This window comes from Lynx rufus, unplaced genomic scaffold, assembly GCF_022079265.1.
Source record: "Lynx rufus isolate CCGP_SWC_20201006 ecotype Redwood Valley unplaced genomic scaffold, mLynRuf1.p SCAF_7, whole genome shotgun sequence".
Taxonomy (NCBI): domain Eukaryota; kingdom Metazoa; phylum Chordata; class Mammalia; order Carnivora; family Felidae; genus Lynx; species Lynx rufus.
In genome coordinates this window covers 137,634,646-137,649,086 of record NW_025814889.1, presented here as the reverse complement: position 1 = coordinate 137,649,086, position 14,441 = coordinate 137,634,646, and the positions used below count along the sequence as shown (strand labels likewise).

At 55.7% G+C, this 14,441-nt stretch overlaps 1 protein-coding gene across 1 annotated transcript; it reads right to left on the bottom strand.

Annotated features, from left to right (window-relative positions):
• Nucleotides 1-307: 307 nt before the first annotated feature.
• Nucleotides 308-7,796, bottom strand: UPK3A (uroplakin 3A). The gene is made up of 6 exons (XM_047067133.1): nucleotides 7,745-7,796; nucleotides 6,577-6,732; nucleotides 5,182-5,458; nucleotides 4,037-4,119; nucleotides 2,050-2,182; nucleotides 308-617 (listed from the first exon to the last, which is right to left on the bottom strand). The coding sequence occupies exons 1-6, from the start codon at nucleotides 7,794-7,796 to the stop codon at nucleotides 470-472; spliced, it is 849 nt and encodes a 282-aa protein (XP_046923089.1). The 3' UTR covers nucleotides 308-469.
• Between the last annotated feature and the right edge of the window lie 6,645 nt (nucleotides 7,797-14,441).

The window sequence follows — 14,441 nt, the reverse complement described above, 5'->3', positions numbered from 1 at the left end:
GGGGCCCAGTTCAGGTTCAAGCACTTCGGAGTCAGCGAACCCCAAACACCATCTAGTGACTGCACGCCTGGCCCGTCTCTCGGGACCCCTCCAGCTCACGGGAGGCGATCGGGGGGGTGCTGCTTCCCCCATCTTCCGGATGTTCCAGGGGTTCTGACACCCGTTTTTCCTAACCCTCACCCCCTCCACTCTGATGGAAAATCAGTCCCCTGCCCCCACCCTCTAGAGAAACAATCCGGCCCCTCCGCCCAACACGGACTCAAGCATTCATTCATCTGTCTTGTCCCTCATTCATTTGGAACTCAAAACCTCGGGAAGATTTTATTAACAGTTTTCCCGCAGGTTGGGCCAACACACCCTGTTCCGCCGTGGGTGGGGTCAGGGCACCGGCTGCCCCCACACCCCCTGGGCAAGGCCAGTGGGGAGAAGGCCTCCCGCCCAGGAGTGGGCCCCGGGCTCAGTCTTGCAGCTAGCTGGAATACGCCTCAGCCCTGTCCAGCGGCGGCCCCCGGTTCCCAGACGTGTACGCGGGCTCCGAGGTCCCCAGGGACTTGGGGACGGCCTCCTGCGTGATCTGGGAGTCGTGTGTCGTTTCCCTGTCAGAGCCGCCCGTGTCCCTGACCAAGCAGAGGAAGAGAGTAAGGGTTAGGGGCACAGAGCAAGCCTAAACCCCTGCAGCTGCTCAGGGACCTTTCTACTTAGACGCTGCCCTCGGCCAGAGACCAGTCTTTCCAGAGCCCTCACTGCGTGCCAGGGCCCCGGGATAAGGGAAGGGGCACCCCGTTTGGAACTGCGGGAACAGGCGATTTACAGATCTCGCCATGAGCCGGACACTTGGAGGCCGCCGTCCCAAATCCCCAAAGAGCTAAGATTGTGGAAGACAGGCCACAGGAAAGAATGACCAGACAGAACGGACAGGAAGGCTTCCTGGAGGAGGGGACAGGTCATAGATCCCGAAGGAGGGGGCTGAGAAAGGCATTCCAGGCACGCGACAGGAAGGGCTAGGGTAACAGTGGGAAGTCTGGTGTCGCTGGGGCTGGGATGGGGGTAGAGGAGGGATAAATGGGAGAGCCAGGCTAACGTCAGGTAACAGGACCTTTGGTGCCAGATTAACGTGCTGCCCACAGGAGGGAGGGACATACCCGTGTCCCCAGGGCTCCCAAGTCTGACCAGACAGACCAGTCTCCTAGTGACTAATCTCATCTGTTATTTGTGTTTTTAAGGACTTAAATGGCAGAGGGCAACCTGATTTGCAAGTTCATTGTCCCCTTCCCCATCCCCCACCCAGCCCACAGGGCTTTTCCCACCTGGCTGGTCTCTGTGTCCCCTTAATTTCACCTGCTGCAAGGGGACTTCCCATCTGTCCTCCCACCAGCACTGGGGCAGGCACCCTCTCCCTGCCGGTGCCTTGATTCCCCCCCTGCGCCATCGTCCCAGGATGAGTGGATTGTGTGCAGCCACCAGGCAGCCCTGTGAGCTGCTCCGGACCCCCCACGGGAGACCTCAAGTCCTCGTCCAAACCTACGCACATCAGAGCCGTTGGTAGCTTCAGAAGCCCAGGGCTCTGAGCTCAACTCTGTTTTAACTGGCTGTTGTGACCTTGGGCCTCAGTTTCCCCATCTTACAGCAAGTAGGTGAACTGAACTATGACAACAAAGTTAATATTTACTGAGTGTCCAGGTGCTGCCCTGAAAACTCTAGGGATTATGTCACTTAACCTTCAAGACTCCACAAAGAGGATAGTATTTGTTCGTATCCCCGTCGCCCAGATGAGGAAATTGAGGCACAGAAGGAGAGGTGTCAGAGCCGGGACCTGCCCGCAAAGCCCGGGTACCGAGCCCCTCCCTACCCAGCTGAATGATTTGACGTCGGACACCCCAGGACACTGCTCCCCTCTCACCAGCCCCCCGCCCCGCCCCCACCCCGGGGTGGAAGGCAGCTCCATGGCCTTCTGGGCTCTCCCCTGCCTGGGGGGGGGGGGGGAACGCTCGAGGAGGAGCGTGCCTGGTGTGCACCCCGAGTCGCACCCTCCAGCCGGCGGCTACTCACAGGAGGCTGAGGACGATGGCACCAGCAAAGGCGACGAGCAGGAAGAAGGGCAGGGAGCCCAGGATGGACGTGATGACGATCATGCCCCCGCTCCGCCGGCCCGGCCACGTGTCGATCGCGGAGTAGGGGGTGGCTGATGGGACACGGGCCCACTTACTCCCCAGACACTGCACCCCTCAGCCTTCTCCCAGGGACACACAGGGGACCCCCACCCCCACCCCCAGGCCCGGCAGCCGCAGATCTCAGGATGAAGCAGGGACCCGGGTCGGTGTCTGTCCCCCCCCCAGGTCTGAGGCGCAATTATCTTGCTTGTTCCACACCCACGTCCCAACTACCTCGTGTGTCTCTTCTCTTCCTCTCTTAACGGTCTTTCCGCATAATTTTATTTTTAAAAAATGTTTACTTAATTTTGAGAGAGAGAGAGAGAGCCAGAGGGAGAGGGGCAGAGGATGCCAAGCAGGCTCCAGGCTGTCAGCACAGAGCCCGAGGCAGGGCTTGAACTCACGAACTGTGAGATCATGGCCTGGGCCAAAGTCCGAGGCTTAACTGACTGAGCCACCCAGGTGTCCCTGGCCTTTTGCATGATCTTAAATTACAACCTAACTCAACTCGTCTGGTGAAATGGATGGGATACGGATTATCCGCAATTAAAGATGAGGCCTGGAGCACCCGGGTGGCTCCGTGGGTTAAGCATCTGACTTGGGCCCAGGTCATGAGCTCGTGGTCGGTGGGTTCAAGCCCCGCGTCGGGCTCTGTGCTGACAGCTAGGAGCCTGGAGCCCACTTTGGATTCTGTGCCTGCCTCTCCTCTGCTCACTCTCTTTCTCTCAAAACCCTCTCAAAAATAAAATTTAAAAAAAATTTTTAAAGATGAGGCAAAGGGCCCTGGTCTAACAGAACCCCTCCACCCCTCTACCAAAGTCGCCTTTAGAACTCAGTGAACAACTTACAGGTCCTACGGTGAACTAGCTGCTTTCTGGTCATTGCCCCATATAGACCCACGAGATGCCCATTCTACAGATCACTTTCTGCAGCTCAGGGAGATTGAGTTCCTGTCCCAGGGCACTCGGACTCTAGACTCGAGTTTACGTGCCGGTCTGTCTAGTCCCAAAGGGCACAGTCTTCCCACAAACTGACCTCGGGCCCTGCCCAAAAAGAACCGGGCCTGGTGCTTTTGCCTGGATAATTCAAAGGAATCCGGCTGGGGAGGCAGACCAGGGGTTTTTCCTCCCACTTCTGAGATGTGGGAACTGAGGTTCTGAAGGGTTCACACAGCAGTGAGGGGCAGAGGCTGGGCTTGAACTCGGGACTCTTGGTCCCAAGGCAGCACTGTTACGGGGGGGGGGGGCCCACAACGCACGGGCAGGCGGGGAGCCACCCCAGCCACATGCACACACGCCCTGCCTGTCCACACCCGTCACTAGCCATGTGACTTCAAGCTACCTTTCAGAGCCACTGCATGGCCCGTCAGCTTACCGTGGGGGTGGACCCAACATGGGGTGGGGGGGGTCAGGATGGAATGCAGGACAAACTCCACACCCACCTCAGTTACGGCCAGCAAAACCCGCTACAACACCTCAGACAAGGGAGGGGGCAAGTGTCAGGTAAACCATTTTAAGATGCATCCTCTGGGGCCCCTGGGTGGCTCAGTCGGTTAAGCGTCCGACTTTAGCTCAGGTCATGATCTCATGCTTCGTGAGTTCGAGCCCCGGCTCTGTGCTGACAGCCTGGAGCCTGCTTCGGATTCTGTCTCCCTCTCTCTCTGCCCCTCCCTCCCACCCCGCACACAGGCACGCACACTCTCTCTCTCTCTCTCTCTCTCAAAAAAATAAATAAATATTAAAAAACATTTTTTTAAAGATGCACTTTCCTCATCAACCCAACAGCCTGCCCTGCATCTGGGGAGACTTTTCCCCATGACAGGCTGAGTCTGCTTTCCCGGGTTCCCCTGAGGGTTGCCCCGCAGCCCTCCCCCGCCCCCCACTTACGACGGTTGGTGCGGATGGGGTCGGACCATAGGGTCTGGTCCTGTACTAAGCCCGCGGACATGTTGACGAGGAGGTACTTGAACCTGCAAGGAGACGGAGCAAAGGGCGACTTCTATCCATCCTGTGCGCCCCGGCCACCGGCAGGTGGGAGGACAGGTTTGGGGGAGAGACGGGGTACTTCTAGGAGATGATAATCTAGGCGGCCACAGGGTGGGCTCTGGGCGACGGAACAGTGCTGGATTTGGCATCGGCACCGTTGCCCCATATTCCTGCCCCTGGACTCTTTCCAGGAAGCCTCCAGGAAGGGACCAATGGCCCTCCTGTCAGCTCTCCCTCTGGGAGCCCCGCCCCCACCATTTCTCTATTATCTATACGAGGCCTGTAGCATACTGGCTGAGTATTAACCCATTTGTCCTGGTGGTATTTTTGCCTTCCACTATTCCCAGCTTGGTCCTTGGCACACAAAAGGGACTTTAAAAAAGAAAAAAAAAAAAGGAATAATATTCATTCCCAACTCAACTTTCCTGGGACAGGGCTATATTTTTATGTAGAAAACCCCAGTCAAGTGTTTCTAATCATAAAGGAAGATCAGCACAAAATACCAAGAGCCCGCTGACGGTCTCATACATGGTCAGTTTAAAACAGCGGATATTCTGAGAACCGAAAAATCAACAGCCTCTAGTTTAACACTTAAAAAAAAGGGGGGGGGGGCGCCTGGGGGGCTCAGTTGGTTAAGCATCCGACTTCGGCTCAGGTCATGATTTCACGGTCCGTGAGTTCGAGCACCGCGTCGGACTCTGTACTGACAGCTCAGAGCCTGGAGCCTGCTTCCGATTCTGTGTCTCCCTCTCTCTCTGCCCCTCCCCCTCTCACACTGTCTCTGTGTCTCTCTCTCTCAAAAATAAACAAATGTTAAAAAAAAAAATTTAAAAAATAATAAAAGAATTTCGAGATGACAAAGGCAGAGGATTAAGCCAAGCAGGGGTCCTTCTGAGTGCATGGGGCCCTGGCATGGTCACACGCCCTGAAGCAGGCCCCTTCGTGAGCCCTGGGCCAGTCCTGGTACAAGAAATGCGGCCCTTCTGGGCCTTCCTGAGTCAGGGCTGGGGCATGACGGTCACTCACCCACAGCTGCCCACACCCACCTGTACTCCGTGGCCGCCGACAGGGGCGGGTTGCAGAGGCCGTGGAAGTTGGGGTCTGAAAGGCAGGTGCCGTTGGCGCCCACCTTGACGAGGTAGGCGTCCAGGATTTCCGAGGCCCGGGCCACATCCCCGATGGCATCCAAGCTGGGCAGGTCACCACAGGGGATCAGGTCAAAGGCCGCTGCCTTATAGGGGCCTGTCCTTCCCCCCTCTGTTTGCTGGAAGGTGGAGCTCAGCGGGGTCTTGGCGTCCTGCACGGAGGCGTTCCTGGAGCTGGCTGCGGAGACAGGGTCGGGAGTGAGATTCCTGGCCACCTCAGCTCAAAGTCACTCACTCGGCCATTCACCCAATACCCGCGGACAACCTCCCTGAGCCGGCGCTATGCTGGGCCCTGCGTCCCAGGCTGAGGCAGGTTCAGCCCTGCTTCGAGGGCTCCCTGTGCAACGGAGGGGGCAGACGGGATCACCTCTCGGCTTCGGGCGCCGTGCCCGGCTCCCGGCTCTCACCCACCTCCTCTTCCTGCAGACCCTCCCGCCCCAACAGACTTCCACCATTTTCCCGAGAGCCCTGGATCTTCCGTAAAATGAGAAAGGAGGGTGCTACGGTACAGGGGAAACAGCATGCGGGCAGACAGACCTGCGTTGGGTCCTAGGTCCCTTCCTTACTTGCTGGGTGACTTTGGACAACCCCTTGTACCTCTCTGGGCCCTGGTCTGTAAAATGGGAGAGAACCCCCCTGCAGCGGGCACAGATCGGGCACAGGTAGACAGGCGGGAAATGTCGGCTGAAAGAATGAAATGATGGCCCTGAACCGGCTGCCAGAAATGTAAGAGGTCGTCCCTGGGTTCTTTCTCCCAGAAGCCCAGGATCGCCCCAGTGAGCAGGCGAGGCCGGGCCAGAGCACGTGGGTCCAAGTGCACGGTTTCCCTCGCAAACCCCAATCAGGCACCACCTCGGGGAGCCTGGGGAAGGGCCGGGGCTTGAGACACCACAGTGATCTGGGTTCACTTTCCAGCCTGGGGGCTCCCACGAGTGACTCCACCTCTGTGAGCCTTGATTCCTTGCTCTGTGGTGGGCATCCTAGCAGCTGTCCTGCCGGCCGGTTGTCAATATTAGCTCTAAGGTGTGGGAAGCACTGAGCACGATGCAGGTGCTCAGTGACTGGTGCTGCCTTTATTTCTCCGCTAGACTGGACGCTTCTCGGGGACGAGTCCATACATGTGGCCTCAGCTCCCCGCCCAGGGCTGGCACGGAGCCCCCAGGGCTGCCTGTCAGCGAGGTACACGGGGGTAGTCGCGTTCCGGTGCTAAAGCACCCCACTACCCGTGTCCTTTCCTCCTCCCTGCAGACAGGTCAAAGCCCCTTTCGGTGCGGCCCGCGGGAAGAAGGCCTTTACCTGAGTCGACCAGGACATAGAGGTACACCTCAAAAGTGCCATCGAGGGCCGCTGAGCTGTCAAACACGCAGAGAGGCTTTTCCAAGGCCACCGTGGTGAGGGTCGGGTTGTTGGTGGCAAAGGTCACACTGGCCAGCTGGGGCTGGAGGTTCACACCTAGAGGAGGCAATGAGGACAGGAGCTGACCCCCAGCAGAAGAGCCCACACCCCTGGGCACACTCTGCCCCCCACCCCATGTCTGCACAGGGTTCCCGACACCCAGAGTGTGCCGGGCACTGGGGTTCGCCCTCCCCAAGGGCCATTTCAGGAACTTGTCTCAGACACAGGCGGCACCCCTGCCCCCACAACCCCCCCTCCCACCCCCTGAAGCCAAGCGGTCCAGCCCCCTGCTGCCCTCTCTCTCTTCGGTTGCCAAGAACCCCACTGCCTCTCCTAAGCATCTCTTCACGCAGTCAGCCCAGTCCAGCAGCTCCACTCTCTTCACGTGGACCCTGCCCCCATTCTCGGCTCTCTAACATGCAAACCTGACCCTGTCACTCTCCTCCTGGGCCCCTTCTGTGGCTCCCCACTGCGTTGGAAGGGACTCCAACACAGTCCAGCCCCTCTGAAGGGGCATCAGAGTCCTGAGGGTCTGGGCTTTGCTTCCTTGGGCCTGCGGCCTCGCCCCAAAGCACGCCCCCCACCCACCCCCACCCACGCCCACCCCATGCTCCAGCCACGCTGACGGACAGTGGTCGGGAGGTTCCCAGGATAGACCATACTGCCTCCCTCCTTGAACTTGCGGGGGCTGCCCCTTCCCCTGCAATGCCCCTCCATCCCCGCCAGTCCAGGCCTCTCCAGGGTCTAGTCCCGCCCCTTCTCTGCTCTCCCGCAGCCCCCTGTGCGTCTGTCTCTCACAGCACCCATCACAGGGATCTGTGATCCCTGAGCCCTGGAATCCCACCTGAGGAAGCTTATCAGTTAGTGTGGTCTACTGTTAGCAGCACCCGAATCCCCAGAGGATCCACAGGGCTTGGCACAGAGCAGGCAGGCGTGCCCGTTCCTGGAGCGAACACGCGAAGCTCCCCGTTCCCAATGCTCCTTTCATCCAGGTTCCTCTGAGGTCAGGGCCCAGGTCACAGCTGCCCGCCCTCCCGAGGCACGGCCCCTTCTCCCCTTCCCCGCTCACCCGAGCCGAGGCGCAGGCAGCCGAGGGCCAGCGGGGCCCAGAGCGGAAGCATGGCCTTGAACCAGCCGCGGGGAGCGCGGGGCGCGCGGTCCAGCGGGCACCGCGCCTCTCAGGGTCCGCGCACCTGGCGGCCTGGACCCTCCCTCGGCGCGCCCCGCCCCCGCCCGCGCCGGCCAATCCCCGGCCTCCTCGCTGGCTATTTGCATACGCCCCGCCCCGTCTGCCCAGAACTCTGGTTCCCCGGGGCACACGCCCGCCCCGCGTCTCCGCCGAAGCGCCTACTGTGTGCAAGGAGCTGGGGCGGCGCTCTCACAGCGTCTCTTTCCTAATGAGACCTCTGCGGGCAAGACGTCCCCTCTTTGAGCCACGGCTTCCACCCGGTGAAATGGGCCTCTAATTCCTACGGCTGTTTACGGAGACCCTACTAGGTGCCAGATACTCTCTCGGCTCTTGGTGGAGATTAAACAGGCTAATGAGAAAAAGCGCTGTCATAGAGACCACGAGGTCCCGGGCCTGTGAGCTCTCCAGAGACCCCGCTGTCACCCTTGGGGTTCACAGGTGGACGGCCGGGGACTCTCCAGGCCGCACACACACTCTTCCAGCGTCAGGAATCTCCAAGAGTGTCTTAAATACTATATTTTACATATAAGAAATAAATCAACAAGGGTGGGGGGGGGGGGACTAAATTTGGAAACTTCACAGAAAGTAAGGAATCCGGGTATAGCATGAACAACATAACCCTGTGCAGAAAACTACCGAGAAATTTGACGAGGCCTGTCTGACTATGCTCCCTTGTAGAGAGCACTGTGAAGGCAGGGAGAGCTGTAGCCAAGGCCTGGACCGCAGGAGTGAAGCAGGGGTGGGGAGGGCAGAGCAGTTCTGCAGCGACTTGGGTGTGCCCCAGAACTGGTGTCAGGACCCAGGTCCTCAATACAGCACGAGGGAGATTTGGGGGGCGGGGGGGGGGGAGGAGGACTTAGGGAGTTTTGAATTGGTAGTATTGCTAAGATAAAAATAGCAACTCCCTAGCTCTGTCTGCTCAAAGGGCCTAGCCACAGTCACTTAGCACTCTGGGTCCTGCAAAAGCATTCCCCAGTAAAAGGCACTGGGCCCCCTGGGAGAGATGGTAACTTCCGGGCTGGGACAGAGAATGTCAGGAGGAGCCTAGAAACTAAAGTACTGGAAAACGATGGGACTATGTCCAAGGTGCAGGCCCAGAAGGGGCTTGAAGGAGCGCCCAGCGGCCAGATGGAAAGTTTGCACACAAAATAAATCATAAAAGTAACAAATCTAGCCCCTTGGGTGAAACATGAATCCGCGGGCCAATACTGGCACTTTAAAAAATGTTATAAAACAGGGGAGCCTAGGTGGCTCAGTCATTTGAGCATCTGACTCTTGGCTTCGGCTCAGGTCATGATCTGTGGTTTGTGGGTTCGAGCCCTGCATTGGGCTCTGTGCTGACAGTGTGGAGCCTGCTTGGGTTTCTCTGTCTCCCTCTCTCTCGGCCCCTCTCTTCTGCTCTCTCTCTCTTTCTCTCTCGAACTCGGAATAAATAAATCTTTAAAAAACTTAAAAAGTAAAAAAAAAAAAAAAAAAATGTATGGGGTGCCTGGGTGGCTCAGTCGGTTGAACGTCCGACTTTGGCTCAGGTCATGATCTCGCAGTCCGTGAGTTCGAGCCCCGTGTTGGGCTCTGTGCTGACAGCTCAGAGCCTGGAGCCCACTTCAGTTTCTATGTCTCGCCCTCTCTCTGCCCCTCCTCTGCTCATGCTCTGTCTCTCTCGGTCTCAAAAATAAATAAAAACATTAAAAAAACATTTTTTTAAATGTTGTAAAAGAGAACATTTTTCTTCGGAGAACACCAACTAATAAATGTACAAGGAATGACAAACCAAAAATCGCCATTTTGCAAACGTCCTGGTAATAACTGATTTCAAGAAATAACCATCTCAATGAATGTTAAAACCATAGATGAAACATTTTGTTAAAAATTTTTTAATGTTTGGGGATGGGCTAAATGAATAAGAGGCATTAAGGAATCTACTCCTGAAATCTTGGTTTCACTATATGCTAACTAATTGGGATGTAAATTTTAAAAAATAAAAAATAAAATTAAAAAAAATTTGAATGTGTATTCATTTTTGAGAGACAGAGAGAGACACAGAGTGCAAGCGGGGGTGGGGCAGAGAGGGAGGGAGACACAGAATCCGAAGCAGGCTCCAGGCTCTGAGCTGTCAGCACAGAGCCCGACGCGGGCCTCGAACCCACAAACAGCGAGATCATGACCTGAGCCAAAGTTGGACGCTTAACCGACTGAGCCACCAGGCGCCCCATAGGTGAAAGATTTTTTAAGGTACAAGACATGCAGGAATCTGGGGACATCAGCTCAGGGAAGTAATCAGACGTAAGATAACCAATAATGGATAGACTGACTTCATGTGCTTCCTTGGTGTCATGCCTCTGAGAAGGGCCCAGGATCTTCTTTGCAGTGTTCCCATCCCAAAAGTTTAACCTAAATCAGACCAAGAGGAAACAACCAAACACAAATTGAGGAACTTTCTGCAAACCAGCTGGCCTGGGTGTTTTGAAAATGTTAATGTCAGCAAAGCCAGAGGCAAACACAACACAAAACAAAAGGCTGAGAACTGTTGAAGACTGAAGGAGGCTCAACCACTAACTGCCCCTGGTGACCCTTGATTAATTCCTGGATGAAAACTACCTACAAAGAGCCCCTGTTACGGCTAGTAGGACAATAAGGGGAATCCAGATTATGGAATGTGTATCAGATAATAATATTGAGTAGATCTGCCATTTCCGGAATGCAGTCACAGTATCGTGGTCACGTAGAAGGAGCTGCGTGCCGGACGATGTCACCACCTCCGAAGCGAGAGCAGATACATGAATAAGGAGGGACAGAGAGAAAGAGAGAGAAAGCACATGTCGCAGAATGTTAACATTTGGTAAAAAAAAACATGGATATTCATTACACTGTTCTTGAAACGTGTCTATAGATTTGAAATGTGCCCAAGCGAAGATGTGTTTAAAAACCGGACACGCTGCTCCCCTCTCTGGGCCTCGCTTTCCCCTCTGTGAAATGGGCACGAGTCCGATCGCCCCGAGCCCTGCCATGCCGAGTGGATGATCAGATCCTTATCTCTGGGAGACAGAAAGTGACAGAAAGTCTCTGCCCCAGAGATAGGGACCTCTTGGGCAAGGTGCTGGGGGTTCCTCCAAAAATGTTTACAGGCTGACATTTCCCGTCCGATGATCATTTGTGTACCTGGACTGGAACAGGACCTGGTTGAGTTGTTCGTGAAGGTTCAGCCCAGAATCGCCCGTGAGAGAGAGAAAAGCCAGGCACCCGTGGCCTTCTCCCAGACAGTGCAGTTTCTCATGAAAACAAAACAAAACAAAACAAAAAAAGCCCTCCTGTCTCTTGTCTTGCCCAAATATGGCAAGAACATCTGGGGAAAAGAGTTAAAATAATCTGCTAAGGCCTCCAAACATTCTGGGGAAAAAAAAAAAAAAAAAGTCTTGGATTTATAAACATCCACTTCAAAGATGCTGACTTTTGTTTGGTGAATTCTGAAGAGGGACAAGTGCAAGGGGAAATGGGGTCACTGTGGCACATTGGCTGGGAGACACCGTGCTGGTGTGCGTGGAGGGACATGGGGAACCAGGAGGCCCTGACAGGGGGGTTCCTGTGCCCAGCGCCCCGGGGTGCACATTCCAAAACCGTTTTTGGAATATATATGTATATATATATATATATTTTTTTTTTTAATTTCCCTTTTTGATCAAGCAAATTCCAGGGCACCGAGCTTCAGTCTGACTTTACATCTGTTTGCGCGTCTCAGTGCATCAGACCATCTTCCTGAACCCTGGCCCAGATGACAAGCTTGTCAGGAGGCCGCAAAGCAGGAAGAGCTGGGAAGTGAGAGGTTATGCAAACCCCAGCCCTGCGCAGACCTCCTCTGAACTTGAAACGTGGGGAATTTACGGGTGGGAAATTCTTGACCCCGACATGTTTCTCCAAGCACCAGAGAGGCCTGGGCCTCTGGTTTCCATGACTCTTTTCTTTAGAAGCCAGAGAAGTTGCCAGAAATCCTCACCGCCGTGAGCTCTTGCCTTTAGTGTTGGCTACGTCTGAAAAGTCCTGGAAGCTTTCCGAGGTGCTGAGACCCAGTCACTTTGTTTTATTTTTTTTTTTTAATGTTTATTCATTTTTTCAATTATTTAAAAACATTTTTTTTAACATTTATTCATTTTTTGAGAGACAGAGCATGAGTGCGGGAGGGGCAGAGAGAGGGGGAGACACAGAATCCGAAGCAGGCTCCAGGCTCCGAGCTGTCAGCACAGAGCCGGACTCAGGGCTCGAACCCATGAACTGTGAGATCATGACCTGAGCCAAAGTTGCACGCTTAACCGACTGAGCCACTCAGATGCCCGTGGATCCAGTCACGTGAAAACAAAATGAAATGAATGTAAGATAACCTGAGCCCGGAGCCTTGGGAGCCTGGCCATCCACCCCCCCACCCCCCCCACCCCCCCACCCCCCCAGCTCCAGGCTGTTCCCAGAAGCTCCCACCTCTCTCCCAGGCTCCAGCCACCTGTCCTGCAGAGCGTCCCCGCCCTGGTGGTCCCGGAGGCCCCTGCCCCTGCTTCCCTCGGGAGCAGTCCCTGCCCCTTTCCAAAGCCTTAGTGTCTTTCTCAGTAAATGTGGGCTCTCAAGGTGCCCCCGGGCAGAGCAGAGGCATGAAGTGTTTGCCGTGTGGCTGGGGGTTGGGGGCTGGGCAGTGCTGGTGGTTAGAGCTCTCATCTGCCTCTGCCCAGTGCCGTCGGGTTTGTCCTGCCTTCTCTCGACTGTCCTCAGCCCTCCCTTCCCGGTCCCCGTCCTGCCAGATCCAACCATATTCGACAGATAATGAGCACCTACTGTGTGCTGGGCACACGAGTTCCCCCCCGCCCCCCCCCCCCCAAGCGACTCATATCCGTGTCTTCCTTTCCGGTCCTGCTACGCTGCCTGGTGTGTGTATCAGTTTGCTAGCGCGGCAGAAACAGATTCCACAGGCTGGGGACTTAAGCCATAGAAACGTTGTTTCTCACGGTTCCAGAGGCTGGAAGTCTGAGATCACAGTGTGGGCGGGTCTGCCTCCTCCTGAGCCTCTCTCCTGGGCGTCCTCCCCCTGTGTCCTCACGTGGACATCCCTCTGTGTGCCTGTGTCCCGACCTCCTCTTTTTCTAAGGACACCAGTCACGTTGGATTAGGGCTCACCCTCCACACCTTATTTTACCTTAATTACCTCTTTAAAGGCCCCGTCTCCAAATACAGTCACTTTCAGAGAAACCGGGGGTCAGGACCTCAGCACGTGCGTTTGGGGGAACACAGCTCACGATAGGTTCTGTCCGTGCCTTCTTGCCTGGACCAGGAACCAGTAACAGCAGGAGCCCCCTGGTCTGGGAGGCGGGTACAGATGGGGAAACTGAGGCTGAGGACCTAGAGTGTAAACATCTCTCTGGAACAGAGTCTCTAACCCCAGCACCCAGCGTCGGCTGCTATGCGGGACAAATAGGTGTGTCCAGTGGCCCCCAGGTAAGAAGTAGGAAGTGGATTTTAAACGTAGGTCATGGGACCCCAGTGTCCAGTCCCTAACCACTATGCCGCCCTGCCTCCTCCCGGGTCTCTTTAACCCGTCACCCTCCAGTGCATCTCTACCCAGAAGCCAGTGGGGACTTCCTTTTCTTTTTTTTTTTTTAAATATAATTTATTGTCAAGTTAGATAACATACAGTGTATATATACATTGTGCTCTTGGCTTTGGGAGTGGATTTCCATGATTCATCCCAACAGGTGCCCTCCTCAATGCCCATCACCCATTTTCCCCTCCCCTTCCTCCCCATCAACCCTCAGTTTGTTCTCTCTATTTAAGAGTCTCTTATGGTTTGCCCCTGTCTCTGAAACTATTTTTTCCAGAGGGGCCTTTCTAAAATATGAATCTGGTTGTCACCTCCCTTGTGCAAAAAACCCCCTTGGGGGCCTTGGCGGTCTTCAGGATACAGCCACACTTCTTACCCCAGCGCCCAAGGCCCTGCATGGTGGGTCAGCTCCCGCCAACCTGTCTGCCTCCCCACTCTCCCCTCACCCCTGCCACCAGCCCCACTGGACACTGGCATGTCCCCAAGCTCCCCATGCTCTCTCTTTTGCCCTTTGTGGCTCCAAAAATGAGAGCTTTCTCTGTGCTCCCCAACTTTGATATCAATAACTGATGCTTTCTCAAGGCCCCTCCCCTGTGCCCACTGCTTGAGGTGACTGAGCCACGATCCTGCCTGGGGGTCCCCTGTCCTCCAAGGCCCAGCCCAAATCCGTCCTTCTCCCGGGAGTCTTCCTTCCGGGGCTCTCCCGCACACGACCTCTCTAGCGCTGATGACATCATTCCACTGGCGTGTCTTGCTCCCCAGGCCCCAGAATAAGAGCCCCTCCCGGGCCACGATGGAGTCTTCTTTATTATAGTGACTCCGGTGCCCTGCCCAGGGCACGTGCCCATCCGTGTTGAATGAATGAGTGAAAGAAGGAGCTATGGCAAGGCACGGAGCAGGTTGGCATCAGCGGGGGCAGGAGGAATGTTCCCCCTGAGGATACATTTTGAAGGCTGGGCCACCTTCCACCATCCACCGGCTGGAGTGGCCGTAAACTGAGAC